Source organism: Panthera leo, chromosome C1 (assembly GCF_018350215.1).
Source record: "Panthera leo isolate Ple1 chromosome C1, P.leo_Ple1_pat1.1, whole genome shotgun sequence".
Lineage (NCBI taxonomy): Eukaryota > Metazoa > Chordata > Mammalia > Carnivora > Felidae > Panthera > Panthera leo.
In genome coordinates this window covers 71,106,766-71,132,519 of record NC_056686.1, presented here as the reverse complement: position 1 = coordinate 71,132,519, position 25,754 = coordinate 71,106,766, and the positions used below count along the sequence as shown (strand labels likewise).

General features: G+C 42.6%; 1 protein-coding gene across 3 annotated transcripts in view; it reads left to right on the top strand.

Moving 5' to 3' along the window:
• The window catches only part of MCOLN2 (mucolipin TRP cation channel 2), a 56,796-nt gene extending 31,737 nt beyond the window's left edge, over nt 1-25,059 (top strand). For all 3 annotated transcript variants that reach the window (XM_042952436.1, XM_042952438.1, XM_042952437.1), the window contains exons 7-14: nt 1,594-1,693; nt 7,630-7,742; nt 9,170-9,319; nt 10,954-11,055; nt 11,158-11,280; nt 19,521-19,727; nt 21,744-21,865; nt 24,280-25,059. In XM_042952436.1, the coding sequence (XP_042808370.1) occupies nt 1,594-1,693; nt 7,630-7,742; nt 9,170-9,319; nt 10,954-11,055; nt 11,158-11,280; nt 19,521-19,727; nt 21,744-21,865; nt 24,280-24,316 (954 nt within the window). In that variant the 3' untranslated portion in view covers nt 24,317-25,059. The remainder of the gene's footprint in view (nt 1-1,593; nt 1,694-7,629; nt 7,743-9,169; nt 9,320-10,953; nt 11,056-11,157; nt 11,281-19,520; nt 19,728-21,743; nt 21,866-24,279) is intronic.
• The last annotated feature ends 695 nt before the right edge of the window (nt 25,060-25,754 follow it).

Below are 25,754 nucleotides of genomic sequence, written 5' to 3'. Positions count from 1 at the left end.
TGAATGCTGAGCTGACAGTTGTTTGTGACACCCTTACAGCAATTCAGAGGAGTGCTCCATTCAACAACAATCAGTAGATACATAATGAGTCCCTCCTACGCACCAGGCATTGACCTGCTGAAGAGGTGCAGTGGCCCTCAGGAAGCTTACAGTCTAGTGGAAGAGATAGACCGGAAGACAAATAAACAAAGAGATAAAAGTAATTATAAGTCTTGAGATGTGGTGAGGAAGAATGTCTCTGGCAGAGAAGAGCATGATTAACCTCCCTGGGGTGACCTACACATTACAAAACACATTACAAAATCCCCAAATCCTCAGGCCAAGAGCTCACAGGGCTGACTGTGTAGGTGATCTGTAATTAAATCCCCAAGTGCCTGCACATCTCTACACATAAGCCATGTTCTATGTAATCCAAGAATATCACTCGGACCAAACCAGAGGCTGGAGAATTAAACCTGCAGGCCCCATTTCAGTCCCTATGAGCTGTGAGCATACCTTCACTAAGCCTGGCACACATGGGGCCTCATTCTCCCATAGGAAAGCCCCCAACGTACTTCTCTCAAGCCTTAAGATACTCAGCACGTATCGCTTGTAAACCAAATGACAGAAACATAATGTGGAAGATTGAGGGCATTTGGAAATCTTAAATTCAGCCTGGAGCTTGGGAGCAGTCTGTCACCTCTGAAAGCATTATACGCAGCATTTGAAGCAAACAGAAAAATAGTTTCCAACCCTAGCAAAGACCTAGAATTTCATACCCAAAGGAGTAAGTTGAAGCCAATGCTTTTAAATTCCATTCAGTATCATAAATGAGATAATTGTATTCCCTTGTCAAAGACTGGTGAATCTTGTTTTTGTTCCTGGGACTAATGGTTGTTGTTTTGCTCCAAGATTTCTCTGAACCTGAATACGACTCAGTACGATGGGTTCAGTAGATTCCACATATCTACCCTTTGGATCATATTCTTTCATTAATAATAGAAACTTGTGGGGCGCCTGGGTGGCTCAGTTGGTTAAGCATCTGACTTTGGCTCGGGTCAAGATCTCACGGCTTGTGAGTTCGAGCCCTGTGTCGGGCTCTGTGCTGACAGCTCAGAGCCTGGAGCCTGCTTTGGATTCTGTGTTTCCTTTTCTCTCTGCCCCTCCCCTGCTCATGCTCTGTCTCTGTGTTAAAAGTAAGTAAACATAAAAAAAAATGAAAAAAAAAAAAAAGAAACTTGTGAAGGAATCACATGATGAGAACAGTTTCATCAGTACTATTTTTTTTTATTTAAAAAAAATTTTTTTAATGTTTATTTTTGGGAGACAGACAGAATGGGGGAGGGGCAGAGAGAGAGGGAGACACAGAATCCGAAGCAGCCTCCAGGCTCTGAGCCGGTCAGCACAGAGCCCCACGCGGGACTCGAACCCACGAAGCACAGGATCATGACCTGGGCCGAAGTTGGACGCTCAACTGACTGAGCCACCCAGGCACCCCAGAATTATCTTTGAATTGGCATGCTGTTCGGATGCCAGTGATATTTGAAGCAGAGTTTATCTAGTATACCATACTTTCCGCTGGGCGGTAACCTTTCCATACATTTGTGTCTCCAGATTACCTTTGACAATAAAGCTCACAGTGGCAAGATCAAAATCTATTTTGGCAGTGATGCTAAAATTGAAGAATGTAAAGACTTGAACATATCTGGATCTAGTAAGTATGTCACATGCTTGCCCGTTGTGAATTATGGATGATCTTTGACACTCATTTTGGGATTCAGGATGTTTAAATGCTTTATTTGGATGGCTATAGGAAGAAAGAGCTCCAGAAAATTATCAAGCATTTAACTCTATACAGAATATCCTAAAGCTTTGCCTTTTTGTTCAGTTCCAGTAGATGTTGATTGATTACACACCTTAAGAGAGAAGGGGTTCCCGGTCATTAGGATCACTGTTTCTGGGGCCAGACTGCCTGGGTTTGGGTCTTGGTTCTGTTCATTATGCCTGTGATCTTGGACAAATCACTTAACCTATTTCTAAGTACCTTTCTCTATAAAATGAGGGTGATGATAGTATCTGCCTTCCAGGATGCTGAGTATTCAATGGGTTCATATGTCAAGGAAAGCACCGAAAACAAGAGTTGGCACATAGCAGTTGCTGGGCACTATGGAAAAAGGTAGAAAACGCCTTAGTGAGTGAGATCGACCTGCTTGTAGAATCTCTGATGTGTCATGAATAGGAATAAGTGGTGGAGGTGAAAAGGGATGGGGATAAAGAAAGCAAAGGTTAACTTTGGGGGCAGAGTGAGAAAATCTACCAGTGATTGTTGGGGAGGTTATACTTGGAGCTGAACCTTTGACAGCAGGGAAGGATCAAGGCCCTCGGAGCTCAGGGAGCAGCCTGTCCAAACATTGGGTGGTTTACTCGGTGGTTACTCAGGAAACACGTCTTCGTCCGTAGTATAAGGTGGACTCTGTGGAACTTCTCACAGAGGGGTCAGGATGGTGTTAATGGATTGTCAGTGTTTTTTCACTTACAAGTTTTGTTGAACTGCATTTGCCTTGGACAGGATTGTCAGAACAACATAAAATGTGAAATACCCATGGTTTTTAACTCTTTTAGTTTTGTTTTAATCTAGATTTGTCGGTGGGCCTGTTGCTTTTTCAGTTATACGATACATCTTAAGGATTCTGAAGGTTTGGTTTCAGTATTTCCATTAACTGACTCAAGGTTCTGGTCCGTGTAGACAGTTTTAGTTTCTTTCTGTTTGAAAGCGGTTCCTCTTTCCCAGCAGACACGCTGCCTCCCACAGAGACACGCAGATCAGCTGCCTAGTCCGGTATAGGTTCAGCTATTTTATGTGAGAAAAGCTAACTTTTGTCACGAATGAAATGTGGTTTGGAACAGTCATTATGACTGAAGCGTTAGTCAGTCAAACGTGTTTCCTTCCTCCCCACAGGGCTGCTACATATCAGGGAGTTTTCCTTGCCTATTACTCAAAAGGGAAGAGTTCTGGCTCCCTTCTGTGGCCAATGAAGAGAAATACTAACCTCACAGACCCCTTAGTAGGAATGCTGACATCTGAGTTTCTCCCAGAGCCGTGTCTTTTGAAGAAACCAGATTCTGTTACTAGGAGAATATGAATTTAAAATAAAATGATGTGACATGAAACCCTTAAAAAGTTGAAGTTTGGAAACCAGCTGAGAAAGTGGATCCCCCCCCCCCCCCCCCCCCCCCCCTTTGTCTATGGAAACTGTCTGCCCTGGCTTTGGGGGATGTGGGACAAAGGCAAGGGTGACATCTAGTGGAATCTTGGTGTTATTTTCCGAAAGTTCTGAGGCTCCTTCGTGTCCATTCACTTACTCTGAGGCTTTTCTCTTCCTCTTGTCATTACCTGTGTTATCACAGGGCGAAATAACTAGGGGTTGTCCATTTTCACAGAGAAACCTCATGTTGCCTTTTATGACTTCGAATACTTGTCCCCAAGTTTGCCACCAGTCTTCACTTTAACTGGATTTTATAAACGTAGCAAGTCAGGCATGAGGGGCTGGAGGAGGTAGGCATTAGTGGGCAAGGTTCCCCACTGATGGGTGATTTCCCAAGTGTTTCAGGGAAAGGGGGTGTGGTAAATAGGGGAAGCCCTGGGTGAGAGCGGCAGTGTGTGCAAGACTGACTCCTTAGGACCTCTGGGAGGACTGGGTGGGGTGTAGGACTTCCCCAACCAGGTTGGCAAGGGCATCTCTCTGGATTAGTGTTCTATAAACCAAGTTTGAGAAATGTTCCTGTGGGGGTAACAGATTCACTGGGGTAAGAAAGCACTTGTGACGTTCATAAATAACTTTTTGTAACATGCCAACTAGTTTTCTGAATAGGTGAAATTAAAACAATATGAGAGAGAGCGAAACCAAGAAACAGACTCTTAACGATATAGAACACACAGATGGTTAGCAGAGGGAGGTGGAATAGGTGATGGGGATTACAGAGTGCACTTGTGATAAGCACAGGGTGATGTATGGAAGTGTTCTATATTGTGTACCTGAAACTAATGGAACACTGTATGTTGACTAACTGGATTTAAAATGAAAACTTAAATAAAAAACTTTAAAAAGGTGTCTGCAGTTAGTATGACAAGAACAAACAAACAATATAATACTGGTTTCTGTGTTAGGAAGGATGCTTTATCCTTCTAGATCTGGGCCTCCATTTTCCTATTTATAAATAAGGCCCAGTATAAGAAATCATAGAGATTTTGTGCTAGTTGTATGTCAGAAAGGAAGGTATTAGATGCTCTTCTTGCATTTCATAAGGCTTTCAGTCCCATATTCCCAAGTACTGTACCTATTTCCTCCATCTCATTCCATGGCCTAGATAGATAGATAGATAGATAGATAGATAGATAGATAGATAGATAGATAGATAGCCCTGATAGATAGATGATAAATAGATAGATAGATAGATAGCCCTGATAGATAGATGATAGATAGATAGATAGATAGATAGATAGATAGATAGCCCTGATAGATGATAGATAGATAGATAGATAGATAGATAGATAGATAGACAGACAGACAGACAGACAGACATACAGGCACATAGAAAGATAGGTCAATGATAGAAGAAAGAAAAAAGAAGGAAAGAAAGAAAAGAAGAAAGAAAAAGATAGAAAGATATAGCTAGATAGATACATACATACTTATGTACATACATAGAAAGATTGATACACAGATGCATAGAAAGGTAGGCAGGTAGATACATACATAGATAGATTAGGTAGGTATGTAGAAAAAATGATACATAGATAAAAAGATAGATACATAGAAAGAAAGAGAAGAAAGGAGGAAATAGATACATAGGTATGTAGAAATACACACACATAGAAAGATACATAGATAATAGAAAGAAAGATGGAAAGGAAGGAAGAAAGAAAAAGTCTATCTTTGGTTCCAGTTAGGTTGTTTTCTTATCTACTCATTAGATGTTATCACAAGATAATTTAAGCTTCTTCGTTATAAAACGGCTGGAAGTAAATGTAAGTGCTAGGTGCTAGGTACCGTTGCAACAAGCACTGGGCATAAGTGATCTCACCTGATTTCCTGACAGCCCATGAGGCAGGCCCAGCTGCTCCCCCTACTGCAGTGGAGGCATCTAAAGCTCAGCACGCCTCAATAATTCGGTCACTGAATTGCACTTACTCGCTGCCTATGCCCTTAACGCACAGGATAAGCTGTTTGCCCTCAGACACTCTTGCCGTTGTTGCTCACGCCCTTGCATTACTAAATCCATACACACTTGGTCTTTTTGTTAGATGCCTTTTCTGCAGAGGTGTCGCTGTGGAGTGCTCCGATTTATAATCCCCTCTGAGCACGCCACTGAAGTTCACCTGCCCTCAGTCCCATTCCCTTGTCCCATGGCCCTTCTCGGTCTACTTTTTGAGCTCATCTCCTCATAATGCCCCACCTTGCTGCCCCTCCCCCCCCCCACCCCCATCCTTCCTAGTTGTGTTTTCCTCTGTGGTCTCTCTCAGTGGCTATGTCCACACCCGTGGCTTTAGCTGCCACCAGGTTTTCCTCTCTTGTCATGAATGTCCAGACTGAGCTCACCTCACCAAGACAGAAAAACCGGAGTCATTCCTGGATGGTCCTTCTCTCTTCTTGTTTAGGTCCCTCTGGAGACCAGGTTGACTCTTGGTCTCTCACAGCTCTATGCCTTCTCCTCTCCCTCAGCCCTTCACAGGTTCTAACTTGGATTATCCAGTAGTCTTCTCATGTTGTGCCAGTGCTCTCCACTTACTCATAAACACACTGAGGCATTACGAAAGCACGGACACTGTAGTGTTGAACAAACACATACAGTCCCCACTTCCTAGAGTCAATCATTTAGTGGGGAAGGTAGGCGTCAAATGATACACAACAAGAAGCACTGTGAATGCGTGCTGTGGTTTGCCTGGGACTGTTCCAAGTGCTTTCATATATGAGCTTGTTTAATCTTCACAACAGCCCTATGATGTAGAGGTTTTTTTTTTTTTTTATTCTACCTATTTTGAGGGGGGGGGGGCGGTGACAAAGGATAAGGACCCTGAAGGACCTTCCCCAAGGCTTCACAGCTTCTGAGTGCAGAGCTGAGGTTCAGAGCCAGCTCATCAGGCTCCAGAGACTGTGTCTTTCCTTTTTTGCACTGTCCCTGTGTTCCTTGCTGTGTGTGCCATCTTAGAAGACATCGTTATGGGTTCAGTGGCCATCACACGAAGAAGAATGAAAGGAGCTATGAGTATGTATACTTGTGGAGAGTGCTGTGAGAATATAGGAGGGGCTAATAAAGATGGGAATTTAGGGAATTCTCTTCCCTAAATATTTAATCTGAAATGTTTAATATTTAATCTGAAACCCAAGGCTGAAAAAGAATAATCTGACTTGTATGGTGTGCTCCAGGCAGAGGGATCAGCACTTGAGAAGTCCCTGAGGCAAGAGGGCCAGCAAATCTGGTAGGAGCAGGGACAGAGGAAGAACAGTGTCGCATCAAGGTAGAGAAGGTGGGGGAGAGCACCGAGGGGCAGGTGACGAAGCTGCAGGCATGGGCAGGGGGCCAGGCACTTGGAATGCTACCATCAGGTCTCCGAGAAGCAGAGGTTACAGGTACATCTTCCTCCAGTACATTCCCCCATGCTACTGTGTAGTCTGCGACCACAATTTGATTACTGCTGTGATTCCATTCCAAGAGGTGGTTTTCTCCATGTGCAGAAGAAGCTTATTGAACTGGGACAGTACATAGTACACAGTAAGGTCGAGAAACAGAAGGGGGGATTCTGGGGGCACCCGGTTGGCTCAGTCAGTGTAGTGCCCAACTTTGGCTCAGGTCATGATCTCACACACAGTTCGTGAGTTCAAGCCCCACGCCGGGCTCTGTGTTGACAGCTCAGAGCCTGGAGCCTGCTTTGGATTCTGTGTCTCCCTCTCTTTGTGCCCCTCCTCCACTTGCACTCTGTTTCTCTCTCTCTCTCTCTCTCTCTCTCTCTCTCTCTCTCTCTCTCTCAAAAGCAAATGCACATTAAAAAAGAAAGGAAATGGGGATTCTGAGGAGCAGTGTTTTGAATTGTTCCTTCAGTAACGGAAAATTTGATATTTGTGTTTTTATGAAAAAGAACCAGTTTTGCCTCTTTTGAATAGAGCCCAAATGGACCACCTTCTGTTGAGTTCTATTCTATAGGAAATATTTTTAGTACATTTAGCAAAGAGTTTATGTTGTTTTTTTTTTAAATTTTTTTTTAACGTTTATTTATTTTTGAGACAGAGCATGAACAGGGGAGGGGCAGAGAGAGAGGGAGACACAGAATCCGAAACGGGCTCCAGGCTCCGAGCTGTCAGCACAGAGCCTGACGCGGGGCTCGAACTCACGGACCGTGAGATCATGACCTGAGCTGAAGTCAGACGCCCAACCGACTGAGCCACCCAGGCGCCCCAAAGAGTTTATGTTTTTAAATGTATAACTTAACATCAGAGAATGTTTTACCCTAAAGACTTCTAAATGAGTGCAGTGTGATTTGTTTCTGATATTTAAGCATTTATCATTTGAACTTTTCAGACTGCCATTTTGTTTGAGAATTATTCCCAAGTAAGGTGTGTTTAACATTTGAATTCTGTTTTTGTTCCTCAGTTCAGAAAAACACCCAGTACGTGCTGGCATTTGATGCATTTGTCATTGTGATATGCTTGGCATCTCTTATTCTGTGCACAAGATCCATTGTTCTAGCTCTAAGGTTACGAAAGGTAAGTGTGTGTTCAAATGTTCTCTCCCCCTTCTAGGCCTCCATCCTGTTTGTTCAGACAGTGGACAGTTGATGTTGGGTCATCCTGCCCTTTTTGGAGCTCTTGACTAAATTAGATTCCTTTGAACGATTGTCCCCCTACAAGGCATTAATCAACCTGAGGTGTGCAGGGTGGGTAAGGCTCCTGGCATGTCAGGTGGGATCAGATAATTATCCTGCTTAAAACTGAGCTGCTAAGCATAGGTGCAGAGTGGTGAACTCTGAGGCTTTTGAATGTTTCCAGAATAAACAAGACCCTCTTAAATTCAGGCATGATCTTAAGAACAGAGTAATAGCATGTGTGGGTTTCATCTTTTGTCTTCAAATCAGAGTTCCTTTTGACAGGGAGGCATGGTAAATGGGTTATAATGAAGCACAGAATACTTTTTTCTATTTTTAAAAATAGTTTATTCTCTCCTGAGTTTCATTTTACCTTTTTACCCTCAGAGTTCTTGTGAATATATACTTCAGCTCCCCACAAATCTTATTCTGGCTTGTTGTATGTGTGTAAATGCAGACTGGGGTCAGGGGTAATACAGGAAGTCATCATTTGTGGATACTATCCGTGGAGCAAGAAAATAGTGTACAATCTATTTTTCTTACTCTTTTTTTAAAAATATTTATTTTTGAGAGAGAGAGAGAGCGAACACGAACAGGGGAGGGGCAGAGAGAGAGGGAGACACAGAATCTGAAGAAGGCTCCAGGCTCTGAGCTGTCAGCCCAAGCCTGATGTGGGGCTTGAACTCATGAACTGTGAGATAACGACCTGAGCCAAAGTTGGACACTGAACCAACTGAGCCACCTGGGCACCCCTATTTTTCTTACTCTTGACCTTTGTCAACTTATTTTGTAAATAATCTGCTTCTCTTACCTGTCCCCCAGGCCTCTTAATGATCTCCATCTGAGGTCATGGTCCTGGGTCTGCCGAAGTTAGGGGGCACCATTGGGAGTCACGATTGACTCCCACCGTTGGGACTACACACTCTGGAACCAGGCTGCCCAGACCCATATCCTGCCTAGCCTTCCCATGCCTCAGTTTCTTCTTCTGAAAATAGACCTGATTCATAGGGGAGTCAGATTGAATGAGTTGATAACGTGTAAAATATTGAGAATGTACTATGCGGTAGCAATTATGACAAGAGTCTCTTGGTGTTAGAACATGAGCATTTGATGTTTGAGTTAACTTAGCAGGTACTAGAATGCTTACTTTTAGCTGCAATAGATTATGGGGGAAAGTGGGCCGTAATCCCCACCCTCAAAGAGGATCTGTCAGGTTGGGAAAGGTAATGCCATATCATTTTACAGGCGAGAGCACTGTTTTGCGCTTGTCTTCTCCTTCCAGAGGGCAGTGTGGTTTGTAAGAAATGCTTTTTAAAATGTTTGCCGCAGAGATTTCTCAATTTCTTCCTGGAGAAGTACAAGCGACACGTGTGTAACGCCGACCAGTGGGAGTTCATCAATGGATGGTATATCCTGGTGATTATCAGCGACCTAATGACGATAATTGGATCCATATTAAAAATGGAAATTAAAGCAAAGGTGAGGGCAACCCATTTTAATGTTCTGCTCTTTCTTTTCTTCTGGGGGACCCCCGGCACGTTGAGATATAAAATCCTTATGGAGACTACTTTGAGTCTGATGTTTTCTCTTTTCTCACATCTATAAAACCATCTCACATCAGATGCCTGGGTTATTTCCTCTGACTTGATTCCTCATCAAGGGAAACTAAGGAAACTGTTGTTCTGTGAAAGACGATATCCCTAGGAATATCCCCCAGGAAACTCAGCATCTTCACAATAGGAACTGAGAAAATTGGCTGTTTGGGTGGGCTTCATTTTTCTTTTTTTTTTTTTTTTAAGTTGCAGAAGAAGCAGCTGGCCCATGAACCAATCATGGCAAGAGCCAGTGGCGACTATCCATGATTGATGGGTGCGCTTGGAGGGGAGTGAGGACAGGAATACTGAGTGACCACTAGGCACCTGACACCTTCTTGTTGTTAGTTGATTTAATCCCATGACTACATCTTGACCCCCCCTTCATCTGGCTCTTCTCCCCTCCTTGCTGTCAGTCAGCAGATGCCGACCACCTGAAGTGCCTCCCTCCTCTCCACCCTGACTACTCTGGCTTCCTTCACGATATCTTCCTCTCAGGCCTATACTACTATAGCATATTCCTTTTTTTTTTTTTAATGTTTATTTATTTATTTGGGGGTGGGGAGGGGCAGAGAGAGGAGTGGGAGAGGATCCCAAGCAGGCCTCGCACTGTCAGCGCAGAGCCTGATGGGGGTCTCGAACTCAAGAACTGTGAGATCATGACATGATCTGAAATCAACAGTTGGATGCTCAACCAACTGAGCCACCCAGGCACCCCACAACAGTCTTCTCATTGGTTTTCCTGCCTTCCTCCTTATATTCCTCAGATCCATCCACCCCACTGTCAAACTAATTTGTCCAGAAGTGTCTAAATCCTCTCTGCCTCACAGGGCCCCAACTGGGATGAAGTGTCCTCCTTTCAGCATGGTGTCTGGGGAACCCATCATCTCGCTCTGCCTCCCTCCCTGTCCTAGGTCTCCCGGACCCATCAGTGGTCGTCTCTAGGACATCCTGCTGGCTCTTGGCCTGTGCCTCTGTTCAGCCTTTGTCCATTGACCTGCAGTGTCCTCTCTCAACCTGCCCTCCAGGCCCGGCTCCATTCTAGAGTCACCCTCTGGAGAGCCCTGTGTGACATGCCAGGCATTGTGGCTCTCTTTGCACTTAGTATATTAAATTAGAACTGTGTTTGTGTGTTTGTCTCCTCAATTAGACTTAAAAGTCCTTGAGAGAAAGAACTGGGTTAGCAAATCATGTTGGAGCTTTCTTTCAAAAATAGGTGAATGGTATTGTTTGGTATTTAACAAACACCATTACTTTATACTCTTTAATGCCTAGGTCAGTAGTAAAGGCAATTACTATTTCCAGATACTGTTTGAACAAAAACTCAGTTCAACCAACTCAAATACCAAAAGGAAATGAGAAACACATTTGGAATTGTGCTCTTTTCTTCTTCAGTTTACGGGCTCTTAGTATCACATATAGAGAGGCAGTCAGTCCATTCTTTTCCAGTCAGTTTAAAGTGAGGTTAATACCCTGAACGGAGTGGAGTGTTTTACTCATGTCTATTTTTTCATTCTTTAGAATCTCACCAATTACGACCTGTGCAGCATTTTGCTCGGAACGTCTACACTCTTTGTCTGGGTTGGCGTCATCAGATACCTGGGTTACTTCCAAGCATATAATGTAAGGATGTGGCATCGGGTAGGGCACTAGGATTGAGACTCATTCCTTCTTTGGGTGCCAGTCAGCTACTTTTAAATTCCCTCCTGTTGATTTTTATTTCAGGTGCTCATTTTAACGATGCAAGCCTCACTGCCCAAAGTTCTTCGCTTCTGTGCTTGTGCTGGTATGATCTACTTGGGCTACACGTTCTGTGGCTGGATTGTTTTAGGACCTTATCACGACAAGGTGTGTAGCACTAATCCTTGCTTCTATGAATTAAGCACTCGGGACTCTTACAAGTGGGTCCCAGCACTGCCCTGCTTTCTACCCAGCACTGGCACGTACCCTCGACCTCAGTAAGACCTGTCTTTGCATTGGCTTTCTTTCCCTTTCCAGGATATCAAAAGTGACTTCAGGATATCAAAGCAAGCACTATAGAACTGTAACTAGAGAGTGCATTTCCCTTGTCTGGGGCTGGCTTCAGGGGGCACATATTAACCCAGCTGATCATCAAATGAGAAATATTTGGGCGTGAGGTCACTACAGTAAAAATGAAAAGTAAATGAGGAAAGTTATTACAATATCCTTCTAACTTAAAGTAGTAAGGTTTTCGTCCAGATTCATTGAGGAGAATGAAGGTGGACAAAGACTGCCCAGAATGACCCTGTTAGGTTTATGATTAAAATGATAACACATCTTGTCTTTGCAGGTGGTTTTGATTACAGTGTCCTCTTTGTGCCTTATTAAAGATCAGTATCTGAATTCTAAACTAACACTGGGCTTCACTCAGTAGCAGCAGCATCGTAGGGACATCAAAGTTATGTTCAGATGTTCTTTTAGAACAGTACATTTGATAGATGCCTCAGGAAATGAAATTAGGTAGGCCTTGATTTCATACCAAAATAAGTAAGAGGAATCATTGCATCTTATAGTTTTTCTTCCATGGGTCTCTGGCAGTTGGAACAACAGAAACAACACAATGAAAAATAATAGGCAGCTATTACTTGATGCTTGTATGTCAGGTACTGTGCTAAGCATTTCTGTCTCCTCTTGTTTGGTCTCTACAGCCCAGGCACAGGTTTCTTGGCTTAGTGCAGAAGATTGTGTTAAAGCGTATAGAACAGCTCAGCCTTCAGTTTTGACCTTGATAGTTGCATGAAACAAAACATATGATCAAATCTGGTTCGCAAACTACTCACAAAAAGCGAGCAGTCCACAAAGCTCCAACTTCCTGTGTTGTCATACTAATGTAAATCCTAGTAACTTGACACACAGGCAAGCTTTCTCCTCTTTAAGTGTTACATTTAATATGTCCAGGGAGAATGACTGTTTTCCTTTTTGAGAAACTGTGTAATTAACAATGTGACAATCCCTGGGTTAATAGTAAATCTTGATAGTATTATTGCTCTTCCAATTCCATGCCACTGCTTTAAAGGTGACTCACGAGTAAAAATCATAGTTTAATACAATCTCTCAGATCTGGAGTACTTACTATTTAGTGCTCAGGAAAATTTACGTTTCTCTTTCTCACTTACGTCCTGCTCTGAATGCTTATCAACATTCTTGTCACTAGGGGGCAGTGTTGTACTGTGCGGAATAAATACTGAGCCTAAGAATTTCTGCTTCAATTCACTGGTTTCAAGGCCTCAGGATGAGTGGCTCTTTCTCCTTTGCCCTCCATTTCCTCTACCCCATCATTACTCTGGAAGATGCTTAGATAATGTTGCTTGGATTTTACTAAAATAGCTACCATTCCCAAGCATTATATGTTAGATAGATATAGTGCTCAAGTTCTTTACCTCTTGCTGTCAACCCACCCAGCAGCCCTGTAGGGGAAATATTACATTTCTTTTACCTAAAATCAGGATCTTAAGATGTTAGATAGTTTTCCTGAGGTTACACAGCTAGTAAATAGCATATAGGATTCACACCCAGGTTTGTGTGACCCCAATCCACGTGCTTTGACCAATGCCCTGTAGGGCTTTTCTTGGTATTCTCTAAAACAGATCATTACAAAAGAGCATTTGGTTTGACCCATGAATAGATCAACCATGAGAGGAGAGCTACTTAATCAGTCTTACTTCCCTCAATGTGTCAAGATTACCTTGAAGAAAATGATGTTATTTGTTTTGTGAGTCTGAGTGTGTTTTCCTATGTTTGGTTGTGTCCTTTTAAAGAATCCAGGTGAGAGTGGGATTCTTTGGACTAGCACTGTTCAGTAAAAATATGAGAGCGCCAAATGAGAGCCACATGTGTATTTCCAAATTTCCTAGTAACCACAGTTAAAAAAAAAAAAAAACAGATGAATTTATTTTAATTATATATTTAATCCAATATATGCCAGATATTACTTTAGCATGTACTCAATATAAAACATTGAGATATTTTATACTCCTTTTTTTTTTTCTATACTTTGAAATCTGGTGTGTATTTTATCCTGACAGCACATCTCAGTTTGGACCAACTGTATATCAGGTGCTCGGTGGCCACATGTAGCTAATGTCTACCATATTGTACCTTGCACCTCTGGACTTGTATCTCCCTGTTAATGTCTGCTGTCCGTTTCTCCCCCAGAGGACCAGAGGGATGAGGGTTGTCTCTAGGGTTGCATAGCAGGTCTGTTTATGGCATCTATCTTTCATCTCTAGCCAGACTGATACATTGGGGAAACGGATAGTTGAATTAACTCAGTGAAGGCATTAGTCAGTGGAGGGCGAAACCTTCAGGGGTTCTGGAATTTTGCATTTTCCTTCTCTATTTTGCTGCTTCTTCTTCTTTGAATCTGAAGTTCAAAATGTTTACTGCCCCCCGTGCCCCTCCCTCCCCAGCAAATTAATCTAAACGGTCAGAATTTTCAGATTCTGTCAGCATCTCTTGAATCAGAAGACCTTGAGAATTACCTGAAGTCTTGAAAAGATGGGCACCACAACAAGCATTTTCTAGGATTTCTAAAATCCTTGGGTATGGAAGCTAACTCTTCCTTTAAATGAACAAACAGAACACTGTAAAGAGGAGGTATCAGGAGAACTAGACTTTCACAGGCTCTTTGATGGGCAGCAGGACTTCCATATTCTAGCTTCCTGTTTTCCTGTTAGACATTGGATTTCAGTGGTTCAACTGAAAGAGAGTAAAGACCCAAGTTCTGGCCAATGTTGATTCCATCACTAATGGACTTTGGCACAGCGCCCTTTCAGAATGTCTGGACACAGAGGAACACAGACTGTTGATGTTTAATAATTGAAGATGAGGTTTGGGAGAACATTATGCTAATGTGGCTCTTGCATTTCCATAGGACTTTTTCACCGTGAAGAATAAATCAGTGTTACATTGCACTGTCCCCATTTTACAAATGAGAAGACCAAGGCACTGAAAAAATGCTGGACTTCACTGATGCCCTGGGTAGAAGTTCGATAGAACCCATATGACATCTTCAGTCTTTCAAGGCTTCTCCTTTTAACCAAGCACCTCTCTTATTCAAAACAGCTGTTAGCCAGTTAAATCATTTCACCTGAATGTTACATGAGGTTCTCAGTACCAGCTCTTAAAGCAATTTTTTATGCCCTTCTCTGTAATAAGCCACTGTAGGTAATGTTTTCATTCGAATGAAAGTTCTCTGTGGCTCAGTCACAAAGTGATCATTTGTGGGACAAGTGCTTGAGTTCACACAGTGGTCTCACAGAACCTAGTGGGGGGAAAATAACCACTTAATATTTATTAAGTGTCTACTGTGTACCAAACATTGTCAGGTTCTTCTAGACTGAGTTCTTGGAGGGCAATGACTGTGGCTTGTTGCTCTTTGCATTTCCCAGGTCTAGCAGAGTGCATAAAACATGGCAGAGGCTCAGCTAGTTCTCAAAAGAACCAAAGCAATTCCATATAAATGTAGTCTTAGACTGGAAGCACATTAGGATCTTATTCTCCTTACCTTGGATATTATTTAAGTTCACTTCTACTATGGATTTTGGCCACTGAAACCGAGTGTGGTTCACAGCCACTTCTCCAGGTACAAAATGGCAGGATGTGTACCATTTATTTTATTGGTTCTCTTTTAAATGTTTGGTGGGCTAAAATACATCTCATGTGCATAGAGGAGAGGGAGATACAATGGTTGTGAATAACATTCATATTGAAGCAGATATCATATCTAGGCTGATACTAAGTAACCGCACAAGAGACACAAGAGACTAAGGAATGAATTTGAGAATGTACCCAACAACTATTTGCAGCTTTGGAACCTGAAGCACAGACTGTTACGGGTTCTTGAAACTAAAGAAAGGAATTGACTAGATTCCAAAAGAATTATTAATGGTGCTGGCAGAGTTGTAATCCATGTCTATAGAAACCAGGTTTAATTTCATTGTCTTAAGGATGGTGGTAGGGATGGAAAATATTGACTCTGAGAACTGCCCATCTTACTGTTAGATAATCTGCATATTGTTCAGTGATTTGCTCAAGTGAATATTCCCTCCAGATCTTTGTGGAGAGCAACTTCAGAGTTTCTCCGAATTGTTGCTGATGCGGTAAAGGCACGGGCATGATCTTTGTTTGGGCTACCTTTGTTACTCTCCCTTGGTTACAAGCTTTACCCTTTTACCCTGTGGATTTGGACATGGAGCAGGGAGGTTAAGACATGGTGTGTATTATCTAGTTGGGACATGGAGAAGTGTATAAAACCAATGAGGAGACAAGCTAATAATTTACTCCATGGTTCTTACTGATACAGAGAACAGGGAAGGGACTAGAGCAGCCAGCGCAGTCTGTCTGGAAGTAGACTTTGAAATAGCCCATCAACATTGGCTTAGTGGGATACAGGGACGGGGCGGGGGAGAAGGAGGTGGAGGAGGACATCACGTCAGGTGAAGAGGACACATCCGTGAGGAAAAGAGAAAGAAGTGGGCCTGGTGCGTGGGAGCAGACAGACACAGGATGCTAATATTGACGATGAGGAGAGAGCAAGAGGCCACGTGAAGAAGAAACTTTTCCCAACCTTCTTGGTTTGGATTTTTACTTTGCATCCTGACTTTGTATATTATTATTATTTTTTTAATTAAGCAATTTTTTTTAATGTTTATTTATCTTTGAGAGAGAGAGACAGAGCGTGAGCAGGGGAGGGGCAGAGAGACAGAGAGACACAGAATCCCAAGCAGGCTCCAGGCTCTGAGCTGGCAGCACAGAGCCCAACGCAGGGCTCGAACACACGAACCATGGGATCATGACCTGAGCTGAAGTCAGATGCTCAACTGACCAAGCGCCCGACTTTGTATATTCTTAAGCAAGCGAAATGACCTGGAGTCTATAGTCTATGAAGTTTAGATTTTACTGAAGTCTGGACTGCAGGATGAGGAGGTTGGAGTAAAGACCACTTGCTTGGAGGTTTTCATAATAATCTGGGTGTAAGTGTTGACATCAGAGTGGATCAGAAAAACATCATAGGCGCAGATAGACCTTAGAAGATTGAAGAGAAGGGAAGACTAATCAATTCAACACACAGTTTTAAGCATTTGATGGTTTTGGCGTAACTGTTCTTTGGTAGGAGACTGGAGTCATTGACAGAAATAGGGAATTTGGAGGGAAAGGACAATTTCTGGGTTAGGGGGTGGGAGGTTTTACTTTGTGGTATGTGATGTAGTACCTGGACCTCTGAGTCGAGGTGTCCTGTAAACATTCATCAGGGACTGGGCTGTCCCTAGAGCCAAACTGACTCAGTGGACATGTGCCCCTCATGCTAAGGACAGAATTTGGTTCAAAACTCTACACTAACTTGTTCCATCTGTGTTTTTGAAAACTGTATTGTCTTTTGCCTATTAGGTCATTATTGTTCTTTAGATAGAAGCTTTTACATTCCACTGATGTTTAACCCCCTGGCCCTAGAGATGTTTGTTTATTATGCACCTGCTGTTGTTAGTCGCTGTGGCAATAGGTTGTTAACCACTTCAAGCCAGGAGGGCTGCTGGTGGAATTCCACTCCGCACACGCTCAGCTCCTGAACTCCAGGTGTATGCCTCCAACTAACTGCTTAATATCAGCATTTCTCTCTGGCTCCTCAGACTCGCCTCATCTAAAACTGAGTCCCTTAGGTGTCTCTTCCCAGACTTATTTTCATCTTCGTTTCCTTCTCTTTCCGGTCTCCCCTGGGTTCCTTGCAACCCCCGGCTCCCGCACTCACCTCTCACTGGCCTCCCTGCCCCTAGGCTTATCTCATTCTAGGAGATCTTCCGTGGGCTGCGGTTACCTTTAACAAACAGACCAGCTTGTGTCACTCTTCTGGATAGAGTATTTTTACTGGTTTCAAGTTGGCCTGTAGGAGTTTGAAGTGTGTAGAAGACCAGAGGTTGCCCTTGCTGCGTGACTCCAGCCACTTCCCAGTAGAGCGCTGTTTTCCCCTATGTCCACTGATAAACGCTCCCCTTTCTCCTCTTATTGGTGAACTACTCAGCCTGCGGGCCATAGTTCTGAGGGCCACTTTGCTTACACAGCCCACCCCAGCTCTACCACAGGACATTGTGTATCTTGGCCTGTCCGCTGTTAGCATGGGAGCCCTTTGAAAGCATGAGCCGTGATCCTTCATCTTTTGACACTTTCCCACCATGGTGATCTTTGTTTTTAATGTGCTATAATTACCTGAACCTGTGGTTGGAAAGGCTACAGTGAAACACTCCATGTGGCAAAACTTTCTCGAGCCCGTGCTGTGTCTCAGCCACTTCTATCTTGCTGGTTGTAGAGTACACAGTTCCTTCAGAAAGTGGTTTGGCAGACATGCATCACTTAGAACCAATAATAGGAAAAAACATTATGCTAAGACATGTTTACTACATTGTCCTTTATAATAACAAATATTATTGGGATGTCTAGTGACAAGGAAATAGTTAAATTTGACATCCAAGGAATGGCCTGTTACATAAAAAGAATGCTTTCTAAGTGTGAATAACTCAAGAAATGTTAAGTAGAAAAAAAATCAATATCCAAAATTCTTAGATGATGTGACCACAAGTATATAAAAAGTTCAAAGGAAAAAAAGTGAGAGAAATACTAAGATTGTAAGCGTGGAGGAGAGTTTTGAATAATGTTTTCGTATTGTGGTATATTCTAGATGTTTGAAAATGAATTAGTTATTGGATAAAGGGGTGTTATCCAAAATCTATACAGAACTTATCCAACTCAACACCAAAAAAAAAAAAACCAAAAAACAAAAAAAACACCCAAATAATTCAGTGAAGAAATGAGATGGGCAGAAGACATGCATAGACACCTTTCAAAGAAGACATTCAGATGGCTGACAGACACATGAAAAAATGCTCAACATCACTCATCATCAGGGAAATACAAATCAAAACCATGATGAGATACCACCTCATGCCTGGCAGGATGGCTAAAAGTAACAACTCAGGCAACAACAGATGTGGGCAAGGAGGAGGAACCCTTTTGCACTGTGGGTGGGAATGAAAACTGGTGCAGCTACTCTGGAAAATAGTATGGAGGTTGCTGAAAAAATTAAAAATAGAACTACCGTACGACCCAGCAACTGACTACTAGGTATTTATCTAAAAGATACAAAAATGCTGATTCGAAGGAGCACATGCACCCCAGTGTTTATAGCAACACTATCAACAATAGCCAAATTATGGAAAGAGTTCACATGTCCCTTGACTGATGAATGGATAAAGAAGATGTGGTACACACACACACACACACACACACACACACACACACACATATATACAGTAGAATATTACTCAGCAATCAAGAAGAATGAAATCTTGCTATTTGCACAACGTGGATGGAACTTGAGTGCATTATGCTAAGTGCAATAAAACAGAGAAAGACAGATATCATATGATTTCACTCATATGTGGAATTTAAGAACCTAAACAGATGAACATAAGGGAAGGGAAGGAAAAATAAGATAAAAAGAGGGAGGCAAACCATAAGAAACTCTTACATACAGAGAATAAACTGAGGGTTGATCGGGTTGGGGGGATGGGCTAAATGGGTGAAGGACATTAAGGAGGGCACTTGTTGGGATGAGCACTGGGTGTTGTATGTAAGTGATGAATCACTGGGTTCTACTCCTGAAACCGATACTACAGTGTATGTTAACTAACTTGAACTTAAATAAACAAATTTTAAAAAATAAAATGAATGTCGGGGCGCCTGGGTGGCTCAGTCGGTTAAGCATCCGACTTCAGCTCAGGTCACGATCTCGCGGTCCGTGAGTTCGAGCCCCGCATCGGGCTCTGGGCTGATGGCTCAGAGCCTGGAGCCTGCTTCCCATTCTGTGTCTCCCTCTCTCTCTGCCCCTCCCCCGTTCATGCTCTGTCTCTCTCTGTCTCAAAAATAAATAAACGTTAAAAAAAAATTAAATAAATAAATAAAATGAATGTCACTTAATGATAGTGACAACAGCATCAGCAAAAGAAGCTAACTAGATGCTTCTCTGTTTTTTTTGGATATTACGTCTTAAAAATTTCTGGTTTCCCCCCCTACAGTTTGAAGATCTGAACACAGTTGCTGAGTGTCTGTTTTCTCTGGTCAATGGTGATGACATGTTTGCGACCTTTGCTCAAATACAGCAGAAGAGCATCTTGGTGTGGCTGTTCAGTCGCCTGTATTTATATTCCTTCATCAGTCTTTTTATATATATGATCCTCAGCCTGTTCATTGCACTTATTACAGATTCTTATGATACCATCAAGGTAAGTAATCTTTGCTGCCAAAAAATGACTACAAATTCTATCTGGATTGGAACGTAGGAAAATACTACACTTTTTACTTAAAATAAGACAGTAGTATTTTGATTTTGAGGCTTTGTGGAAAAGAAACTTTTTAGGTGTTGGAAGTTAATTTTATTTTTTATTTTTATTTTTTTAATGTTTTATTTATTTTTGAGACAGAGAGAGAGAGAGAGACAGAGTATGTGTGGGGGAGGGGCAGAGAGAGAGGGAGACACAGAATCTGAAGCAGGCTCCAGGCTCTGAGCTGTCAGCACAGAGCCTGATGCAGGGCTTGAACTCACAAACTGTGAAATCATGACCTGAGCTGAAGTCGGATGCTTAACTGACTGAGCCACCCAGGTGCCCCAATTTTATTTCATTTTTTAAAGTTTATTTCCTTATTTTAAGAGAGACACAGAGAGAGTGCAAGTGGGGGAGGGGCACACAGAGGTGGGGACAGAGGATCTGAAGCAGGCTCTGTGCTGACAGCAGAAAGCCTCATGTGGGGCTCAGGCTTGTGAACCGTGAGATCATGACCTGAGCTGAAGTCAGAAGCTTAACTGACTGAGCCACCCAGGTGCCCCTGGAAGTTAATTTTAAGTATACATTTGGGGCATTGTCCCTGTTGCCCTGACCAGGGTGGGTGGGTTTAGAAGTATGCTGGAAGAGAGAAAGGAAGTGGGTCGGGATGGGCCGAGCATGGTAAATCACATAGTTGGGCTGTCCGTGTTGGCAATGGCAGGTATAGGTGTACCTGCCTGTTCTGGAACTTGAGCTTTTGAATAAGTTTGAGTGATGAGGGGTGACTGCTGTCATGATAGCCTGTCCAGATATGGATACACTGCTAACATGGCATGATATAACCATGTGTGTGGTGCGAATTTCCTTTAAATCATGAAAACTGAGCCTTTTGTGACTGCTGAGTGTCCTAGCTTCTGAAGCCGTCCTGTGGGTTCTGTATCCTTTCAGACTGGACCTGTTTAACTGAGTTGTAGCTTGAAGCGAGCTCTGTGCTGCCTAGTGTGGCCGCATCTCCACAGCAGATGGTTGTGCTTGGAAAATCCTGTTTCAGGACCAGGGGTTCATGTCAGTGCCTTGGGGTTTTGTCCTCTTCCTAAGCCCTTCTCAGACTAATTCGGAAGAGGACAGTCTATTGGAAATACTTCTGAGCACTCTGAGTATGGCGAGCTGAGCGCTCCCGTGGGAATGGTTGTTTGGCTGTAGCAGCAGGGCTGGGCATGGAGACAGGAACTGCGTACTCCTGCCCTGTGGGTTCCTGTCTTTGATGTGGCAGTGCCCCTGCCCCAGCGAGCGGGCCAAGCCTCGGTGACTTCAGTAAGCGTGAGGTAAGTGGGAAGACCCCTCTGCCTTCTCCCCCACTAAGTGACCAATTTCTACAAAAGTAGAGAAAATAGGGCACCTGGCTGGCTCAGTCGTTTAAGTGTCGGACCCTTGATCTCGGCCCAGGTCGTGATCTCGTGGTTCGTGAGTTTGAGCCCCGTGTCGGGCTCTGTGCTGTTAGCATTGAGCCTACTTGGGATTCTGTCTCTCCCTCTCCCTCTCCGCACCGCCCCACTTGTGTGCTGTCTCTCAAAATAAATAAATAAATAAACTAAAAAATAAAAAGTAGAGGAAATAGGGATTACTTCCCTGAGGGCTCTACATTGGCAGTGAGAGAAAGGGGAGGTCTTATCTGGTCTTAACATTAAAATTTTAGACTTTTGACTATTTCCTTCATTCCCTTTATTAACACACCCCTCCCTTGCCCAGCCATGGCTTTCTTTCTGGGTTTTTTGGATTGTTTTCCGTTCCCATGGTGGCCCTGGCTTAGCTTTCTGGGACTGACAGATTGATGCCTCACTGTTAATATCAGTTCTTGGATCGGAGCTAGCAACGTGGGAGAGTTTTATTTTAGCAAAGGTGGGTTTGATGTGTTGACAGAGGGAGCCATTTCTCATGCTCCGCAAATAAGGTAACAACATTATGTACTTTTTAAAGAAATACCAACAGAATGGATTTCCTGAAACGGACCTTCAGGAATTCCTGAAGGAGTGTGGTAGCAAAGAGAAGTATCAGAAAGAGGCCTCACCCTTCTTGTCCTGCATCTGCTGCCTGAGGAGGTCAGTATTGTGTTTAATCAGGTCTCCATGCTCCTGAGGTGATCTTCTCTGTGGCCTTAACAACGGGTTCTTCCAAGGTTTACCCTATTCTCAGAGATCAGCTTATTGTGGGAAATAATTCATCTTTCATTTTCTTTCCTCCCACTGAAACTGGCTTTAGAAATGAATTGTTTCTTACAAAACGGGGTAGAAAGCTACATGACGCGGTTGAAATCTCTAGGGAATATGATGAGACCCTAACAAGAAGGCCTGGGTTATGTCCGCTAACGTCAAGAAGGTGAACTCTGAGGTGGCCAAAGTAAGAGGTCAGAACTCTTATTTTTAGGAGTGGAGCTCTAGGAATGTCCACAGCCTTTCCCTTTCCACAGTATTTGGTATAAATAACCTTTCTTGAGCTTAGCAGAGAACCTGCTTGAGAGGAGGCTGTGCATAGCTTTGGTTGGGAACACGTATCAGTAGCTCTCCATCGACCAACTGTGCTTTGCTGGCATTCGGCAGGACACTTATGCAAATGGTCTACACCTCAGTGGCAAAGCATCCACTTAGTGGTTTGGGGGTAAAATAGGGGTCACATGAGGATAGTTTTCTTAATTGTGCCCTTATTTATGTTCCTCTGTAGTCACAGGTGGGGTTGTTGACTGAAAATATCCCCTACCCATGTTTTTCGAGAGGAAATCTCTAAATCAAATTCCTGAAGGGAGATGGAAGAACGTAATTGCTACTTTAAACCACAGGATGTATTTTCTGTTAATCAATTCATACCGCATCTTGGGATTTGAAATAATATGAGTGAGCGTTTCCAAAGAATGTCTGATAAATATGAAATGAAGTCTTCTGAGAAAAGTTCAGTTTTTTAAAATCACATTTCTTCCTCTCAGAGCATTAAAGTGTTGCCATGGAAGCTGGGATAAAGGGAAATTAATTTTCTTAATAGGCAGTGGCTTCCTAAGAGGCACCTTATGTAAGGAAAGTCTCTCAAAGTTGTTTTTTCTAATGTGTATTTAACTGTAAAGAAAAAATCATCACTAGAGAATGTAATTGTGAATTCTGGAAAGTAACCGATAAGTTTTTGGTATTTGATTTTTGGACTTTGGTGTGCATCACAAAAGCCACAGGAGGATGTTAAACGTTTTCTTGTGCAGCCACATGGAATGAGCAAAAGGTTTAAGGGAGGGACTAGAAAACGTCTTGGTCGGATTGGGTCTGAGAACTGAGAAGAAGAATCACTATCAGCAGACGGTCCACCGTATGGCATGCGAGGGGCTGTTGAGAAGATGCCTGCTTCACAGGAGGGTCTGCTCATCATGACAAATGAAAGAATTCAGTGGACTGAGGGAGTCTACCAAGGAAGTCAGCTGAAGAACTAAAATGGTGAAAGTTTTGAAAAAAGAGGCTATCAAAAATAAAAACAGAAGTGGTCGTTACCGAAGATGGTCATGGTGACGTCAGCTGGAGAAGTTTTAGTTGAATAATCAGATCAAAGCTTGATCTGATTGGACCCCAGGCCAATTGGGATGGACCCTACAGAGAGTAAATGAAGGTCACGGGACTGATGCCGGAAATGGATGGTCCTGGGGTCATGAGAATAAATGATGACTTTGACTCCATCAAAAAGTACACCTGGAGGTGTTTAAAGGTTAGGAACCTAAGAATGGTAGAAATTGAGGAAGGCCATAAAGGGAGAGTAAATATTAGAGAGAGACCTCACTGAGGGAATGTGGGGAGTAAGGGCATCACAAATATTGGTGTCTAGGTCCCCTTTCTGGTGCCTATCCCTGACACCCCCAACTGACAGCTCTGTCTCCTGCAGAACACAGATGGGAGTCACTTTTTTAATCAAACAGGTCCAGCAACCACAATAGACTGATTTTCCTTCAAATTGTTGACAGAGTCTCTGGACTGATCATCAGAACACCTGGCTTTCTGTTTTGGACCCTTCTGGTTACCAAATGTGTCCCATGATCTCTCCTTAACCTCTTGGTCCTTCCAGTGCCATCAGAGTACAACAGATGACCTCTGAAACCAGGTCTCATGTGATGTGATTCTTTGGAAAGATATACCTGGTTGGACAAATACAGAATTAACCTTTCCCCTTCTCCACTGCAGCAAAGGGGAAAATCTGTTGTAGCCATTGAGTAACCAATTGTAGCCATATGTTGTTGTCATGTGACAAAGCCACTGCTTTGTCAATGAAAGGAGACGCAGGGTCCTTTTACATGGACAACTCCTCAGAATTGCCAAAAGCATCTAGTCAAACCAAAAATAACGTACATTGACCTTCTTACCTTTTCTTCTTATATGTCGAACTCAGTGTGTCTATAACCTATGCATGCCTGACTGCAGAGTATTCCTATTCCATCCCACAGATTCTGAAATCATTGTTTTCTCTTTCCTTCTTCCCCTTTCTGATACAGGAAAGGAAGTGATGACCACTTGGTACTTATGAACTAAAATCTTCCTGCTAAAGATAATCAAGTTTCAGGCCTCTTTACCCTGTGACAATGCAGAGGGCCCCAAACAGCTCGGACCAGCACTTCCAAAAATACTGACTTATTTAATCGTGGAGCAGGAAAGAGGACTGTTAGCTGGTTGAACACAACTGAAATTCCAAAGTTCCTTTTATAAACTTGGATGATGAAGCATAGACCACGGTCAACTACTGGGCATTAGTGCAATGGAGCAGTGATAATGAAATTCTGCGTTGAACTTTTAATTTATGACATCACAATGTTGGGATGGAAAAAAAAATCACGTTTCAAAGTGTGCCAAAACAATGGCATCTAAAGCCATGCATTGAAAGATATGTGTTAATCATTCAGTAAGGGTGTGTTTTAAAAGTGATTTGGGATTAGAAGACATTTGTCAATTCATGGTGTGTACAGAAATGAAGTTGGTTCCAATACTCAGTTAGAAATTGCAAGGTGGAGAACTATTAAGCCAATTAAAGAACACACTTAAATCAACAAAAAGACCGTCTTGGCCTGTTTTCCTATGTTTGTTTGTTTTCCAGCATGACAGGAAGCAACTGTTGGCATGGTCAGTGGGATGAATTGGAAACAGTCATTTGTACACCTTGTCACTTGTCCTACTTGTTGATTATACATACATGACATGGAAGTGAAGGGGAGCAATGGTCACTCATTTTAACAACTGAACTCCACTATGGTGGCAATTTGCCCTTGTCAAGCAAGGAAAGATGGTATTTTTTTTTTCCCAAATAAATTTATTTTTATCACAACAAGTGGAGCTACTGCTTTTTTTTTAAAATGTAGTATTTCTTAATATCTACCTACTGCAAAATTCAGATCATATCTCTGTAACCTATCTGGTCTCCAGAAGGGGTTTCTCCCTTTCTTAAAAGCAATGAAGGAGATATAGGGGTTAGTATATAGAAGTTATCCGATAAATATTTATGATAATAACTTGAGATTAAGATTACTTCATGTATGGATTTATTTTGTACTTTTGTATTTTAAATTTATTAGAGAAGAACAGAATTGGAATCAAGCAGAACCCTCATCCCAATGCTCTCCCTCTTTTTTTCCTGCCCTTCCCTGTCAAGCCCCTACCACATTTTCTTTCTCATACCCCTTTTCTCTCCCCTTGTCCCCACATTTTCTTCATGTGCCTGCACCAAACCTAGCCCAGGAAAATCATTCACTTAATACCATTAAAATTTGTAGATAAATGACTCATGTCTATACACAGAATACTTTGCTAAAATGACCATCTTAGTTCTTACCAAAAAATGTCAAGAGTTATATTCATCTTTTAAACTAAGGATTATTTAACTGGCGCTTCTAGGGTCATTCCCAACACTCCCGAATCAGGTGTGCAATCCAATCACTTACTTACTTCTGAGTATACCCCCAGTATTTGGTTTGTCTCT